We start from the raw sequence: 17,796 nt of genomic DNA on the forward strand, positions 1-17,796 counted from the left end.
GAGAGAGAGAGAGAGAGAGAGAGAGAGAGAGAGAGAGAGAGAGAGAATGGAAGGCAACAGTAGAACTGTAAGCAGGAAAGAGCTCATCCGTATGAGCTGTGCTATTCAGAGAATACCAAACCTTTATGCAACAGTGGTGAGGATCCAATTATAAAAGCCATGCACATGCTACTGAAGGATAAAGGCATTCCAAGAAAGTAAAAATGAGCTGAGGAAATGCACAAGATGCTTCAATCATTTTGAAATTTTTTCTCCAGCACCTTGGGGCTTCTTCAGTAATTTTGGACAGGCATGCTTCATTAGCAAAATTATAGCAAAACTATGTAGCAATGCAGAAAGATGCGAAACCTGACTCTTAGTTGCCTCTTACCTTAGCATCTCCATTGGTGAGAAAACCCTCACTCTCTTTCTTAATCAGTTTCACCTACTTGACCAGGGAAAGAAAAACCTCTCTCAGTAGCGTCATTTATTTAGTAGCTTCCCATACTCCACTTTCAGCCTGTCAGATAATTAGCTTGATCACACAGGGGGTCAAGTGGGTCTCATGAAAATGGATCTATCATCATATTCTTCTTCACCTGAGAAAACTATCCCTTCACCATCATAACCCCCGTTCACAGAATTTTTAATACCATCTTGAGCTGGAATTACCACTTACTCTCTAACCTTTACCCTGTAATCTAATAGTATAATGATTTTTTAATCCAGCCATTAGCAGACTTTACATAGAGGAGATTCAATAGGCTTGCTTTATCCAGCCTTCTGACACCACTCAGAACTTGGGTTTACAACTGTTCTTAGCCACGTCTGAATCACTGCGTTTTTTTAAAAAAAAGGGGTTTATACCCTTAAATGGCAACAATCAAAGGACTCATCATCTTTTTGGTTCATGAAATGGCCAAACCTGGTAGTAATATGAATACTATTATAAAATCAGAAATTCAGAAATTTCCCTTTTAAATACTTTTTCCACAGAATAGACACTGTATGCTACATAAAAGATCTTGTGAATCTAGCATCTTCTTATATAAAGAATAAGAATGATTAAACTTTAGTACGGTTTATCACACCCACCCAACACATACAAATGCAAATCTTTCTGATCAACCTCTCCCACCCATCCCCAGAAAGGAAAAAAGCAATTAGAAAATGAAATTTTCTCAAATTTCTTACATGGTCAACTTAGCTGTTGTATCAAATAATCAAATAAAATTGTTCATATTTTTAAAATGAGGTCAGGAGATTGCTTTTAGTGAGTCTTACTTTGGTTGTATCACCCTTTTGAACACGGCTGTGCTTATTAGGCTGTAGGGCACAGTGGCAATATTTGACTTAAAATTCAAATTGTGGCAGTCGTGTAAATCACTGTGATTAATTACCAAGTCTTCTTGGTCATGCTCCTCTCAATAATTTATATATTAAAACTATTTGATCTTTGTTTAAATTAGTTTTGTTTCTAGATATAGTTGAGTTTTCTAAATTTACTGACACAAAGAGTTAAGAGAGGTTAAGTGAGGGTTTGGAGAAAGGAATGCTTCCTATAGACACATTTTTTTTGGCATTGGCGTGACATGCAAGAATACTGAGTGAACTCCCCCTCTGAGACCAGAAAGCAGCCTCCAAGTCACACCTAGTAGAGCATCTATTTTCCTTGAATAGAGAAAAACAAATGATAATAAATTTAAAGATGACTCTATTCATTATGGAGAGTGAATGAAGAGACCTCTGTTATTCTCCTTCTCTGTACATTCTACTTTTCTTGATTTTTGTTTGAGCAAATGTCAAGGAAGTCTCTAAGATCTGCTTTGTAAACATTTATCTCAAAGACCTCTGTTCCTCAGACCTCTGACTTAACTGCAGTTCTAGGAAAACCTTAGTAATTATGACTGCTCAAAATGAGAAACCAGAGACCTGTGGTGCCTTAGGTCACAATGGAACCTGTAATAGATTGAAGGCCTGACAGGAGGCAGGTGACAATAGTCACAGCAGAGTAAGGTTAGCAAAGAGGAGGAGGAACCAAGAACTGAAGAACAGGGGATTACAGTCAGGTGTTTAAGTAAACAGCATTATCAAGGTCAATCCTCAGCCCTTTCCGCAGTTGTATTGTAATGCTTGCAGAAGATTATGTAAGTAAAAAATACAGAATTAAGTTTAATTATGGCACATATGTGATAATCCTAATTTTCTGCTTTCTCAGTACAGTTACCGAGCAAAACATTTACCCCAAAATTCTCAGTGGCAAAAGAAAAATGTGAAATGAACCTCATGGAAATTGCCATGATACTCGAGTTTAGGAAGTAATATATAGCACACATATAATCAATTGGTTCACTGAAAGCCAATCAGTTGGCTCATAGACTATTCAAGGTTCTACCAGTTTTCTTGATTTAAAATTTTAATTCAAGACTACTAATTCCATGTATTTTTTTTGTTGTCTGTTTTTCTGCAGTGATGAATCTAACCTTCCAAGCATGAAGTTGTGTATATAATGGTCCACTTTTAATATTTATAGTTGAAAACTGAATTGCAGATTTTACGAGTCTGATACATGTTTACATAGGGCTGCTTCTTCCTGTTGGCAGTGGTGTACATGTCCATTTTTACTCCACTTACATCTGAAATTGGACAATTTGTGAAACCAGTGAAAAGCCTGCAAAAAAATATAGATCAATATCTCGTTATCTCATGTGAAGATATGTGTTTATATGGACAAATCAGTGGTAGAGAATGATTGTACTAGCTATTTTCCTTCTTTGGGCTTGCTAATTGCATGGACAAAAAGTGCCATGAAATAGTTTACATGAAATGGTGACCAAATATGGACTCAAAGCTATGAAAATGTACTATACTGACTGATCGTCACATTCCCATCACCATTCATGTTGGCGTGGACTCCTACCTACACCACCTATCGAAACTGACTAAAACAGCATGACTGTGTGCCAAACCTGCTTGCTGTGCAACCTCAGATGCTAGCATGCTAATCACAAGTCCTTCAATCACGTCTGAGCTTTTATTCCTTTTGTCATCTCAAGGGGGTTACACCGTGGCTTATTGCCAAAAAGAGATGAGGTGGTGGAGAGCACACACACAATTTGTCTTGTATTTTGAGGGAGTTGCAGTCCTGACTGCAGATCCACAGCTTCCAGTATTGTGGGCTCACGTGGCCACTTTGGCTGAAAATACGAAGGGGTTGAGCCTGTTGCTGCTGCCAGTTTTTCTTGGGCTGCCCTTGGCAGTGAAGACACGGGAAGAGGACCGATTCAGCCTCCAGCACTGTCTCTCGTGTGACCAAGTAGGAAAGAGGTTTACAAACGCAAATGTGCAGAATCTCAGACTTTAAAAATATAAAAATAACTCAATTTCAGCAAGTGTTAATATGGGTGCTTTTGAAAAATGACAGAGGCACAGCACTTCTTTTGGAATAGGAGATTCTTGGAATGGCAGCCCCTATCCCTTAGGAAAAGGGGATGTGCATCCCACCCAAACTTGGGTTGCTGAAGAAATAACATGTTCTGAGAAGGGATCAACCAAAATCGCCTCTCCTGAAGATGTAGGAGAGCTTACTGGGACAATCTGTGCCGAAGTTGTGAGAGCTTTCCTTCCTCCTAAGATCCAACCCATATCAAACATTTCCTGCAGAGTTCTACAAACAGAAAGGTATTTTTCATTCTTTTTAATGCTTTTTCCTTTTTCTTTTAGTCCCATGAATATTGAGAAAATATTCATTTCAGTTTTTGTCACATCTGTTTTGAACAATTTTTTTTTAAAGAAGTCTTCAAATCGTAAAAATTTGGCTCCAATAGTCAAAATGACCTTTTACTGACTTCTCTCTTGTTTTGGATAATTGGATATAAAAGAAGCTCCGCTTTCAGGTTAATCATTGTAAAGCATGAAGGCTAAGCATTTTTTAGTATGTTTTGACTTTTTTTTACCTGATGAATGTAATGTACGTGAAGATTATCAGTTAATATAAAGCCAAGATTTTGTCACATTTGATAATTTCTATTTTTATGATTTTAAGTTTTGTCTATATTTAGCTTTCTCCTTTTAACATTTCTAAATGTTTGTCTTATCCTCATATCCACAGACCAAATCTGAGATCTCAGAAAGCTGTGAAATATAGTTGCCATAAAGAGTATTTTTCATCTACTTGCTCAAATGTTACCTAACCGTATTAGAGCATTTCTTTGCACAGTAAAGAGTTGGCAGCATGTTTCAAAATGGCTTATTCTAAGTGGAAGTGTTACATTAAAAGAAACATTATCAATGAGGAGCTAGGCACCCTTTCAGCCCGTTAGAAAATTTAATTTCTCTCCTGACTCGATGTCATCTTATGGAAAGATTTTCAGTTTCATGCATAGGTTTCACCACCAGAAGGGAAATTAACTCATCATTGGCTTATAGTTAAGATATAACCGTAAGACAAGGAACCTAAAATCCTCATGATCTCATGTATGCTATGTAACCAAATGACAATCATACAAAATGGCATCTTCTTTTTCTATTAAATTTTTAAGGTTGAAAGATGTTTAAACTATTAGATCAGTCTAATTGGTAACATTTCTGGTAACATTCCACACCCCTAAGCCAGTTTAACATTTTGAAAATAATGGAGGGCATTTTCTAACAGTTTCTTGTATGGCACGGTGCTAGGATAAGGTATTTATTGCTCAGTGTCTGACACAATTTGTCTTAAATGGTTTGGAAAAGTGAACTGAAGTGGGTAGAACTACATTTTCTTCAGGAAAACAAACTACAGTGTCCAGTGGCTATATATTTTCTCTACTTTTTCTGCTCCTCTAGTAGAAAGAGATATTGAGATGGATCACTATCTAAAACTTGCACAGCTGCAGGAGATGATACCTCAACATCAAAAGAAAAACACTTTATGTATAAAAAATAGTTTTGGAAATACAGGCCTTCAAAGAATACTTTTCTGTTATGTGTGTATATTGAGTTTTTGTGCTATAACTGATTTGACAACATGGACTTATTTCACGATTAGATGAGGTTATAAACTTCCATTACATTTATTTCCTTGGGAAAAACAGATGACAAAACTCATCTTTGTTCAGTGGAATTGCTAGGTCTTAACCGCAGTGGATAATCTTAAATTTTTGGTTACTACAATGTTCTCAGTCATCCATTTTGTCATCAATATAGAGAATTCTTAATTTCTAAGTGAATGAAAGAATTGTTTGTTGATATTTGTCGGTAGGTAACATACTTTCCTTAAAGATTTCTTTCTTTTACATTATTGGATAGAGGGTTGAGAAAATATACATGAAAGACACATTGGAAGTAAAGCAAGATCAGTTTCTATTTCTGATAAAGGATAGCAAATTGATATGTGCTTTAGATTTAAAATTGTTTTTCATTTATGTTGGTTGGTGCTAATGTATTTCTTTTCCTTTTTCTCTATGGACAATGCAACTACTATGGATAATTTTATTTCCCTGTTGAATAGCATTCCTAAATCATTAGTGTGTGATTTTAAAGTTCATGAATTTGCTATAATTATGGTCCAATGACCAGGTTTTCTTAATGTAAAACAAAACAGTGTACCTATAGATGATGTGTGTTTACTCAGATCATAGATCCTCGTATTTTATATTCATTTCATACATCAAATGCTTTATCTACTTTCATGTGTCTCATCTTTTTCATTCACTCATCTTTTGGCTGATATTTGATGAAACATGAGAAAACCAGCATTAGAAAAGTCTGCACACACACCATATAGAGTACCCAGTGCACAAATACACCTAATTTTTTAAATTTAAATTTCATTTTTCATTAACAAAAGCAGTCTTGGAGGATTTTCTCATGTGATTTTATAGAGAACATCTTTAATTCCTACCAGAAGAAGAGTCTTGTTTCTGAACAGTTTGTGCATATGATGTTCTGATGGAACAGCAAGAACTTACACATCAAGTAGTTTATACTACATGTCCCCTGTCTATATCTTTCTACCTACATTGATAGACATACATTTTATATATATATGCTAGTTTAGAGAATTGTCAAATCAGTATGTCAGCACCAATGGAAAAATTGTCTTGATGTGTTATATTTTTATCACTTAGGAAATGCCCTTAATTTTCAAGGTTTCTTTTTCTAATGTTACTATTGAAGCATGAAAAGTTAACATCGTCTGTTATCCTTTCTTTCCCCACTATGTATTGTCTTACCCAGAATTGGGCTATACTTGTGTGGTGGTATTTTAACATCTTCTAGTAAGAGATCATGAGTGACATACAGATGCCGATATTTGAAATACTGTTTTTCCCTATTTCCTAATAATCAAATTATATTAATATTTCACACTACAAAAAAAATCAGATTTTCTAATTTGTAAAAACAAAGCTCCTGCTATCTCTTGGAAGTTAAGTTCATAGAAACACTGTCTTATCTTTCTAATAGTAAGAACAATCATACATGATTCCGGCTATAAAAAAATCATATATCCCTAGTGGAATTAACAAGCCTGACCAATTATGATTATGCCAAGTTGTTTTAAACTAAAAGGACTGTCAGTTTGTATTTCTTCCCATTTTTCTTTGGATATCTTTATATTGGCAGGATATGTTGCCAAAATAAAATTGCCACAGCAAAGACACTCCTCTAACTTACATTTTTAGTGGAGTTTGGTTTTTGCTAACCCCATACTAATAAACACTTAAATATTTTGAAATGAAAAAGCCATTAAAGTGCATAAAATAGCCTTTGTTGCTTATTGACAGAACTGTCCTTTTGGGAATAAGAAGACTTTTTCGACCTAAACTGTTATGCATGATTTATTCACAACTTAACAAAGAAAGTACTAACATTTCTGAAAATGTAGTTGATATTCTCACCTATCTCATAAATATTAATGAATTGGATTCACAAAAGAATGTCTTACATATTGTTGACATTTATGTGAATATTCTTTATACTGTTGTAAATGTTTCATTCAACTTAACATTTTTAAAAGATGTATCTGATTTTTCTTTAGAAAAAATATTTTTATTTGTATTTTTTACATTTTAAAGTTCATCTCTGTGCAGCTATTTTTATATTGCCAAAAACTCACATAAATACAAATAAGTGGAATATGCAAAAAAATATTTTGGCAAGCATTACACTGCATATTTTTTTAAATGTTTGTGGGCCAGTCTTATGTAATTGATTATTCTAAGAATGTGTTGTGTCTTATCACTGTAAATATGGCACAAACCTGTTTATCTCAGTAGTGTAAATAATTGAATGAATTCTCCCTGTTCAATTTCTTATTTTAATTTCATTGTAATTTCTCCAGCTGACATTACTGAATCAAAAGACACATAAAGTTTTTGATCTGTGATTTGGAGATAATTGCATTGTGTTCAGTTTCCAATTTGTTTTTATTTGCTTTTTAACTTGTTTTCAGGGTTCCTAGTTTGTGAGAAGTTGATCTTCAGAATTATTTTTACACTATTTATGACTTATTTTCATAATGTAAAAAGTGTGTAATTATTACAATATTAATCCAAATAATGATAATGAATTGTATTGTTATAAAGCTTTATTGATGCTCATGAAAACCTTGGCCTCTTTTATTTAAACACTATTCATAAAAAAAAAAATAGAATGCATGCTCAGCTTAGGGAACTCTTTATGGCCTTCTATCCCAGTAGAAAGCACACATGAGTCTGGAAACCAGCAGGTAGAAATAGGTGTAGCCCCACTTAATATCACTCACTATGACTCATGGGAAATTTTGTGCCAAAAAAAAAAAAAAAAAACACAACACTATTCATAAAGAATTTTATTCTACTCTTCTACGATGTTGTAATCCCACCATTTATCCTGGTGAACACATCTAGCTGTAGGGATTTTCTAAAACTAGAGCTTTGTTTTTTTAAGTAATAATGCACGCAAACCTATCTTCCCCTCCTAATTTTCTTCCACTCTTTCCCATTTTGATGAATTGTTACCCTACATTTAGTTGCCTCTTACCATCCTCCCACCAAATTATTCATCAGTATATTATTAGAATGTAGCACATAATAATCACTCAGTATTTAATGGATGAATGACCAAATGCTTCCACAAAGATACCAATTATTTACAAGTCCCAAATAAAATATTTCTCACTGCTTACTTTTCTTATATTTATGCTTTTATAATTGAAAGATAAAATTGTGTTTTATTGTCAAAACACGTTTTGAAGTATACACACACTGTGGAATGGCTAGTTCTAGCACTAAACTTTGTTGATCTTGCCAGCAGCATTAGATGCAGTTGACCACTGCCACCCTCTTCAACGCTCATTTCAGTTCTCAAGTCTTTATGTTCTTGTCATTTAACCCTACTTTTCTTTCTTCTTTTCCTCTGCCAGCTCTTCCTTCTCTACCTGATCATTAAATTCTCAGGGCTCTGAGTTTCATTCTCTCTTCTGCTTTTGCTCTTCTCACCTACACATTCCCTCTCTCCAAAAGAGCTCATTCACGCCCACAAAAACAACGTTCCTGTCTTGATCAGACTTCCTTCTGACTTTCAGACCAACTGACAAAGGCATGTTCACCTGGATGTCCCACAGGTGCTTACCATCTTCTGCTTCACCCCTGGTTCTCTTCCAGACTTCCATATTATAATGAATGGTGCCACTTTCCCCACCTGCCACCCAGGCAGGCATTTAGACACTACCCACCTCAATCACCCACTCATCCCCTCACACACACAGCAGCTAATTCATCACCAAGTTCCTTCAATTCTGCCTCCTAAACTTCCATCAGATCTACCCCTTCTCTCATCCCCACCCCCACTGCTTCAGTTTAGACTTGCCTCATTTTGCTTTTAAATTTTTGGAAAAGCCTTCTAACTGGCCTTTCCACAACTATTAACTATCTCACACCCTCTATCACTCTGAGGATGATGATTTAAAGAAAGCAAATATGGTTTTATTTATAAATGCATCCTTTTATTTTACTTCCCATAAGATTTAAGACAAATTAGAAGTACACTTATAAAGAACACTCAGACTGGGTGCGGTGGCTCATGCCTGTGATCCCAGCACTGTGGGAGGCTGAGGTGGGCAGATCACCTGAGGCTGGGAGTTTGAGAGCAGTCTGACCAACATGGAAAAACCCTGTCTCTACTAAAATGACAAACTTAGCTGGGTTTGGTGGTGCATGCCTGTAACTCAGCTACTCGGGAGGCTGAAGCAGGAGAATCGCTTGAACCCAGGAGGCGGACATTGCTGCGGTGAGCTGAGATTGTGCCACTGCACTCCAGCCCAGTCAACAAGAGCAAAACTCACTCCCCCCCCCCCAAAAAAAAAAAAGAAAAACAAACAAACACACACACACTCTTGCTGGGTGCGGTGGCTGACTCCTCTAATCCCAGCACTTTGGGAGGCTGAGGCAGGCAGATCGCTTGAGCCCAGAAATTTGTTTGAGACCAAGCAACATGGCAAAACCCTGTCTCTACAAAACTGCAAAAAGAAATTCAGGCATGCTTGTGCACACCTGTAGTCCCAGCTACTTGGGGGACTGAGGCAGGAAGATCACTTGAGCCTGGGAGGTCAAGGCTATAGTGAGTCAACATGGCTCCACTGTAATCCAGCCTGGTGACAGAGGGAGATCCTGTTTTAAATATTTTAAAAGTTTTTTGTTTTTTAATTAGTTTAAAAATAAGAACCTGAAAACCATACATAGTTCAAGACCACAAAGAAAGTTAAAATGAAAAGACAGAAAACATAAAACTCTGTAGTATCATTAAATCAAACAACCAGCATGGCTCTGAACTGCCTGGTGTTCATAGGAAAAAGAAAAATCAGTTAACACACTTATATCATCCATAAGGTGACAAGGCACAGGTTCCTCAAAAGAACCAAAGTTAATTGAAATACATATTTAATATATATTTCTTATATATATTTAAATATATAGATATCTATTTTTAATTTTAGATGGAGTCTCACTCTGTCGCCCAGGCTGGAGTGCAGTGGCTCAATCTTGGCTCACTGCAACCTCTACCTCCTGGGTTCAAGCAACTCTCCTGCCTCTGCCTCCCGAGTAGTTGGGATTACAGGCGCATGCCACCATGCCTGGCTGATTTTTTGTATTTTTAGTAGAGATAGGGTTTCAGTGTGTTGGTCAGGCTGGTCTTGAATCCTGACCTCAGGTGATCCACCCACCTCAGCCTCCCAAAGTTCTGGGATTACAGGCAGGAGCCACTGCACCTGACCCAAAAATATTTTTTATGTGAGATTTCTTATAAAGAACACTTCTACAATAACTACAACAGCAGATTTTGATAGTGTTTCTCAATGTAAGCCAAACGTGTATGTCTTAGTCTGTTTTTGTGTTTCAGAAAAGAGTACTTAAGGCTTGGTAATTTATAAAGAAAAGAGGTTTATTTGTTTCAGGGTTCTGCAGGCTGTACAAGAAACCTGGCACCAGCATCTGCATCTGGTGACAGCTTCCAGCTACTTCCACTCGTGGTGAAAGGGGAGCCAGTGAGCAGAGACCACATGCAGAAAGCAGAAGCAAGACAGCAGGGGAAGGTGCCAGGCTCTTTTTAACAAGCAGCTCTAGGGCAAAGTCACGCAGAAATTAATAAAATGAGAGCTCACTCATTACCATGAGGATGGCACTGAGCCATTCATGAGGGATCCAACCCCATGACCAAACCACCTCTCAGTAGGCCTCACCTCCAACAACAGGGATCAAAATGAGATTTGGCATGAACAAACCATATCCAAACCATAACAATGTGCCAAACCAGTTTCCCTTAAAACACCTCTGCGTGGAAATTTAATCATATTATTACTTTGCTTAAAATCTGCCAGTAGGTGTTACTGGATGGCAAGTAAAAAAAAAAAAATCTGCCAGTAGGTCTCCCATCGTCATGCAGATACCTCAGTGTAGAATCTGAGGCCTATTGTGATTTGACCATGACTAGCTTTATAACCTCGTGTCTTGCTGGCCAGCAACTCTCACCCAAGGTTCTCCCATGTTAAACTATTCGAAGATCCCTTTGGTTGCTGCCTAGCCCTGAAATAGTCTCTATCCCCATCCCTGCCATCCATTTGAAGAATACTTGCTCTTCTTCCAAGACTCAACATATACTTCAACTTACTAAACACCCTTTCCTGCCAAGTTGAGATGCTCCTTCTCTACTCCAATAATTTCTTGTATTTGGCACTACTAAAACTCTTATCAGATGGTTAGTAACTGTAGTTTGTCTGTCCCCTCCACCACATGGTAAAACTAAGCATGAACCCAATTCAGTGAGTTCTCAATATCATTAAGTAAATAAAGGAATATTTCTCTTGGAAGAAAAAAAAAAAAAAAAAAGAACAAAAGCTGCAAGAACAACAAAACTCACTGGAACTTGTGAATTGTATTAATGTGCATGATAGGGAAAAGCAGTCCAGAGCTTCTCAGGTGGGGCATCACCTGGTAAGTGCAAAAGGCCGGAGAACTCCCCCCTCCTAGCCAAGGGAAGACATGAGGGACGTTTCCTGGCACTCTGGCACAGATACTGTGCTTTTCCCATGGTCTTCACAACCCTCAGACCAGGAGATTCCCTCTGGTGCCTACAACACCAATGCCCTGGGTTTCCAGCACAAAACTTGGCAGCCGTTTTAGCCACTGCAGTTTTTTTCTCCCTCATACCCCAGCGACACCTGGAATGCCAGGGAGACAGAACAAGTCATGTCCATGAAAAAGGGGACTGAAGCCAGAGAGCCATGTGATCTGACTTGGCAGGTCCCACCCCCATGAAAACCAGCAAGCTAAGATCCACTGGCTTGAAATTCTTGCAGCCAGCACAGCAGCCTGAGCTCAAACTGAGATGGTAGAGCTTGGTGGGGGAAGGGGCATCCATCATTGCTGAGGCTTGGGTAGGTGGTTTTAACCTTGCCTGTGTAAACAAAGTCACCAGGAAGTTTACACAGCAACTGGGCAGAGCCCACAACCACTCAGCAAGTCCTCTGCAGGCAGACTGTCACTAGACTCCCTTCTTTCTGGGCAGGGTATCTCTGAAAAAAGCAGCATCCCATGAAGGATTTATAAATAAAGCTTCCACCTTCCAGGGACAGAGTACCTGGGAAAAGGGACAGTTGTGGGTTCCACTTCAGTAGACTTAAACATCCCTGCCCGTCAGCTCTAAAGGGAGCAACGATCTCCCACCAAAGTGATCGAGCTCTGATAAGGAACAGACTGCCTCCTCAAGTGGTTCCCTGAACCCCATGTAACCTGACTGGGAGACAACCCCTAGCAGGGACTGACAGACACCTCATACAGGAGATCTCTGGCTGGCATCTGGCAGGTACCCCTCTGGGACGAAGCTCCCAGAGGAAGGAATAGGCAGAAGCTACCAGAGGAAGAAATAGGAACAGCAGTCTCTGCTATCCTGCAGCTCCCGCTGGTGATTCCCAGGCAAACAGGGTCTAAAGTAGACCTCCAGCAAACTCCAACAGACCTGCAGCAGAGGGGCCTGTTAGAAGGAAAACTAACAGAAATAAGTCATTTCGACATCAATAGAAGAAAGGACATTCACTCAGAAACCCCATCCAAAGGTCGCCAACTTCAAACGCCAAAGTAGATAAATCCACGAAGATGGGAAGAAACCAGTGCAAAAAGGCTAAAATAAAAAGCCAAAATGCCTCTTCTCCTCCAAGGGATCACACCTCCTCACCAGCAAGGGAACAAAACTGGATGGAGAATGACTTTGACGGATTGACAGAAGCAGGCTTCAGAAGGTGGGTAATAAACTTCTCCAAGCTAAAGGAGCATATTCAAACCCAATGCAAGGAAGCTAAGAACCTTGAAAAAAGGTTACACAAAATGCCAACTAGAATAGCCAGCATAGAGAAGAACATAAACAACTTGATGGAGCTGAAAACACAGCACAAGAACTTTGGGAAGCATACACAAGCTTCAATCGTCAAATCTATCAAGTGGAAGAAAGGATATGAGATTGAAGACAACTCAATGAAATAAAGCAAGAAGGCAAGATTAGAGGAAAAAAGTAAAAATAAATGAACAAAGCCTCCAAGAAGTATGGCATTATGTGGAAAGACCAAATCTACATTTGATCGGTGTACCTGAAAAGTGACGGAGAGAATGAAACCAAGTTGGAAAATACTCTTCAGGATATTATCCAGGAGAACTTCCCTAACCTTGCAAGGCAGCCCAGCATTCAAATTCAGGAAATACAGAGACCACCACAAAGATTCCTCGAGAAGGGCAACCCCAAGACACATAATCGTCAGATTCACCCGGGTTGAAATGAAGGAAAAAATAGTAAGGGCAGCAAGAGAGAAAGGTCGAGTTACCCACAAAGTGAAGCCCATCAGACTCACAGAAGATCTCTCAGGAGAAACCCTACAAGTCAGAAGAGAGTGGGAGCCAATATTCAACATCCTTAAATAAAAGAATTTTCAATTCAGAATTTCATATCCAGCCAAACTAAGCTTCATAAGCGAAGGAGAAATAGAATCCTTTATGAACAAGCAACTGCTGGGAGATTTTGTCACCACCAGGCCTGCCTTACAAGAGCTCCTGAAGGAAGCACTAAACACAGAAAGAAACAACCAGTACCAGCCACTCCATAAATGTACCAAATGGTAAAGAGCATCGACACAATGAAGAAACTGTGTCAACTAACAGGTAAAACATCCAACTAGCATCAAAATGGCAGGATCAAATTCACATATAACAATATTAACCTTAAATGTAAATGAGCTAAATGCCCCAATCAAAAGACACAGGCTGGCAAATTGGATAAAGAGTCAAGACCCATCAGTGTGTTGTATTCAGAAGACCTATCTCACATACAAAGACATGCATAGGCTCAAAATAAAGGGATGGAGGAATATTTACCAATCAAATGGAGAGCAAAATAAAAGTAGGGGTTGCAATTCTAGTCTCTGACAAAACAGACTTTAAACCAATGAAGATCAAAAAAGACAAAGAGAACATAATAGTAAAAAGATCAATGCAACAAGAAGAGCTAACCATCCTAAATATATATGCACCCAATGCAGGAGCACCCAGATACATAAAGTAAGTTCTTAACAATCTACAAAGAGACTTAGACTCCCACACAATAATAGTGGGAGACTTTAACACCCCACTGTCAATGTTAGACAGATCAAGAGGCAGAAAATCAACAAGGTATTCAGGACTTGAATTCAGATCTGGACCAAGCAAACCTAATAGACATATACAGAACTTTCCACCCCAAAACAACAGAATATACATTCTCCTCAGTATCACATCACACTTACTCTAAAATTGACCACATAATTGGAAGTTAAACACTCCTCAGCAAATGCAAAAGACTGGGAATCAGAACAAACAGTCTCAGACCATGGTCCAATCAAATTAGAATTCAGGATTAAGAAACTCACTCAAAACCACGCAACTACATGGAAACTGAACAACCTGCTCCTGAATGACTACTGGATAAATAATGAAATGAAAGCAGAAATAAAGATGCTCTTCAAAACCAATGAGAATGAAGACACAATGTACCAGAATCTCTGGAACACATTTAAAGCAGTGTCTAAAGGGGAATTTATAGCACTAAATGCCCACAAGAGAAACAAGAAAAGATCTAAAACTGACACCCTAACATCATGATTAAAAGAACTAGAGGAGTAAGATCAAACAAATTCAAAAGCTAGCAGAAGACAAGAAATAACTAAGATCAGAGTGGAACTGAAGGAGATAGACACAAAAAACCCTTCAAAGAAAAAATTCAATGAATCCGGGAACTGTTTTTTTGAAAAGATCAACAAAATACACCACTAGCCAGGCTAAGAAGAGAAGAATCAAACAGATGCAATAAAAAACGATAAAGGAAATATCACCACCAATCTCACAGAAATACAAACTACCAACAGAGAATAATACAAATACGTCTGTGCAAATAAACCAGTAAATCCAGAAGAAATGGATAAATTCCTGGACACTTACACCCTCCAAGACTAAACCAGGAAGAAGCTGAATCCCTGAATAGACCAATAACAAGTTCTGAAATTAAGGCAGCAATTAATAGCCTACCAACCAAAGAAGTCCAGGACCAGATAGGTTCACAGCCAAATTCTCCATAGGTACAAAAGAGGAGCTGGTACCACTCCTTCTGAAACTATTCCAAACAATACAAAAAGAGGGAATCCTCCCTAAATTATTTTTATGAGACCAAAATTATGTTGATACCAAAACCTGGCAGAGACACAACTAAAAAAGAAAATTTCAGGCCAATATACATGATGAACATTGATGCAAAAATCTTCAGTAAAATACTGCCAAACAAAATCCAACAGCATATCAAAAAGTTTATCCATCAAGATCAAGCTGGCTTCATCCTTGGGATAGAAGGCTGGTTCAACATATGCAAATCTATAAATATAACCCATCACATAAACAGAACCAAAGACAAAAACTACATGATTATCTCAATAGATGCAGAGATGGCCTTCAACAAAATCCAACAGCCTTTTATGTTAAAAACTCAATAGACCGGGCGCGATGGCTCACGCCTGTAATCCCAGCACTTTGCGAGGCCGAGGCGGGTGGATCACGAAGTCAAGAGATCGAGACCATCCTGGTCAACATGGTGAACCCCCGTCTCTACTAAAAATACAAAAAATTAGCTGGGAATGGTGGCGCGTGCCGGTAATCCCGGCTACTCAGGAGGCTGAGGCAGGAGAATTGCCTGAACCCAGGAGGCAGAGGTTGTGGTGAGCCAAGATCACGCCATTGCACTCCAGCCTGGGAAACAAAAGCAAAATTCCCCCTCAAAAAAAAAAAAAAAAAAAAAAAAACAAACCTCTCAATAAACTAGGTACCGATGAAATGTATCTTAAAATAATAAGAGATATTTATGACAAACCCGCAGCCAATGTCATACTAAATGGGCAAAAACTGGAAGCATTCCCTTTGAAAACTGGCACAAGACAAGGATGCCCTCGCTCACCACACCTATTCAACATAGTATTGGAAGTTCTAGCCAGGGTAATCAGGCAAGAAAAAGAAATAACGGGTATCCCATTAGGAAAAAAGGAAGTCAAATTGTCTCTCTTTGAAGATGACATGATTGTATATTTAAAAGACCCCATCATCTCAGCCCAAAATCTCCTTAAGCTGATAAGCAACTTCAGCAAAGTCTCAGGATACAAAATAAATGTGCAAAACCCACAAGCATTCCTATACACCAGTAACAGAGTCAAATCATGAGTGAACTCCCATTCACAATTGCTACAAAAGAAATAAAATACGTAGGAATACATCTAACAAGGGATGTGAAGAACTTCAAGGAAAACAATAAACCACTGCCCAAGGAAATAAAAGAGGACAGAAACAGATGGAAAAACATTTCATACTCATGGTTAGGAAGAATCAATATTGTAAAAAATGACCATACCGCCCAAAGTAATTTACAGATTCACTGGTATCCCCATCAAGTTACCACTGACTTTCTTCATAGAATTGGGAAAAAAAACCACTTAAGCTTTATATAGAACCAAAAATGAGCCTGCATAGTCAAGACAATCCTTAGCAAAATAAACAAAAAACAAAGCAACAACAACAACAAACACAAACCTGGAGGCATTATGCTATCCGACTTCAAACTATATTACAAGTCTACAGTAATCAAAACAGCATAGTACTGGTACCAAAACAGAGATATAGACTAATGGAACAGAACAGAGACCTCAGAAGTAACTCCACACATCTGCAACCATCTGAATTTTGACAAACCTGACAAAACAATAAGTGGGAAAAGGAATCCCTATTTAATAAATGGTGTTGGGAAAACTGGGTAGCCATATGCAGAAAGATGAAACTGGATCCCTTCTTTACACCTTATGCAAAAATTAACTCCAGATAGATTAAAGATTCAAACGTAAGACTTAACACCATAAAAACCCTAGAAGAAAACCTAGGCAATGCCATTCAGGACAAAGGCATGGGCTAGGACTTAATGACTAAAACACCAACAGCAATGGCAACAAAAACCAAAATAGATAAATCGGATCTAATTAAATTTAAGAGCTTCTGCACAGCAAAAGAAACTATCATTAGAGTGAACTAGCAACCAACAGAATGGGCAGAAATTTTTGCAATCTACCCATCTGACAAAGGGCCAATATTCAGAATCTACAAACAACTTAAATTTACAAGAAAAAAAAAGCAAAAAGTGGGCCAAGGATATGAACAGACACTTCTCAAAAGAAGACATTTATGCAGCCAACAAATGTGAAAAAAAGCTCATCATCACTGGTCATTAGAAAAATGCAAATCAAAACCAAATTGAGCTACCATCTCACGCCAGTTAGAATGACAATCATTAAAAAATCTGGAGACAACAGATGCTGGAAAGGATGTGGAGAAATAGGAACACTTTTATACTGTTGGTGGGAGTGTAAATTAGTTCATCCATTATGGAAGACAGTGTGGTGATTCAAGGATCTAGAACTAGAAATACCATTTGACCCAGCAATCCCATTACTGGGTATATACCCAAAGGATTATAAATCATTCTATTATAAAGACATATGCATACTTATGTTTATTGCAGCAATAGCAAAGACTTGGAACCAACCCAAATGCCTATCAATGACAGGCTAAAGAAAATGTGGCACACATACACCACGGAATACTATGCAGCCATAAAAAAGGATGAGTTCATGTTCTTTGCAGGGACATGGAGAAAACTAGAAACTATCATTCTCAGCAAAGTGACACAAGAACAGAAAACCAAACACTGCATGTTCTCACTCACAAGTGGGTGTTTAACAAAGAAAACACA

The 17,796-nt window shown here is 38.0% G+C and overlaps 1 protein-coding gene across 13 annotated transcripts in view; it reads left to right on the forward strand.

The window, feature by feature from the left end:
• The window catches only part of COL25A1 (collagen type XXV alpha 1 chain), a 527,190-nt gene extending 519,622 nt beyond the window's left edge, over positions 1-7,568 (forward strand). For all 13 annotated transcript variants that reach the window (XM_032254797.1, XM_032254795.1, XM_032254796.1 and 10 more), the window contains one exon: positions 2,450-7,568. In XM_032254797.1, the coding sequence (XP_032110688.1) occupies positions 2,450-2,452 (3 nt within the window). In that variant the 3' untranslated portion in view covers positions 2,453-7,568. The remainder of the gene's footprint in view (positions 1-2,449) is intronic.
• The last annotated feature ends 10,228 nt before the right edge of the window (positions 7,569-17,796 follow it).

This window comes from Sapajus apella, unplaced genomic scaffold, assembly GCF_009761245.1.
Source record: "Sapajus apella isolate SASKATOON/1434 unplaced genomic scaffold, GSC_monkey_1.0 scaffold87, whole genome shotgun sequence".
Classification (NCBI taxonomy): Eukaryota; Metazoa; Chordata; class Mammalia; order Primates; family Cebidae; genus Sapajus; species Sapajus apella.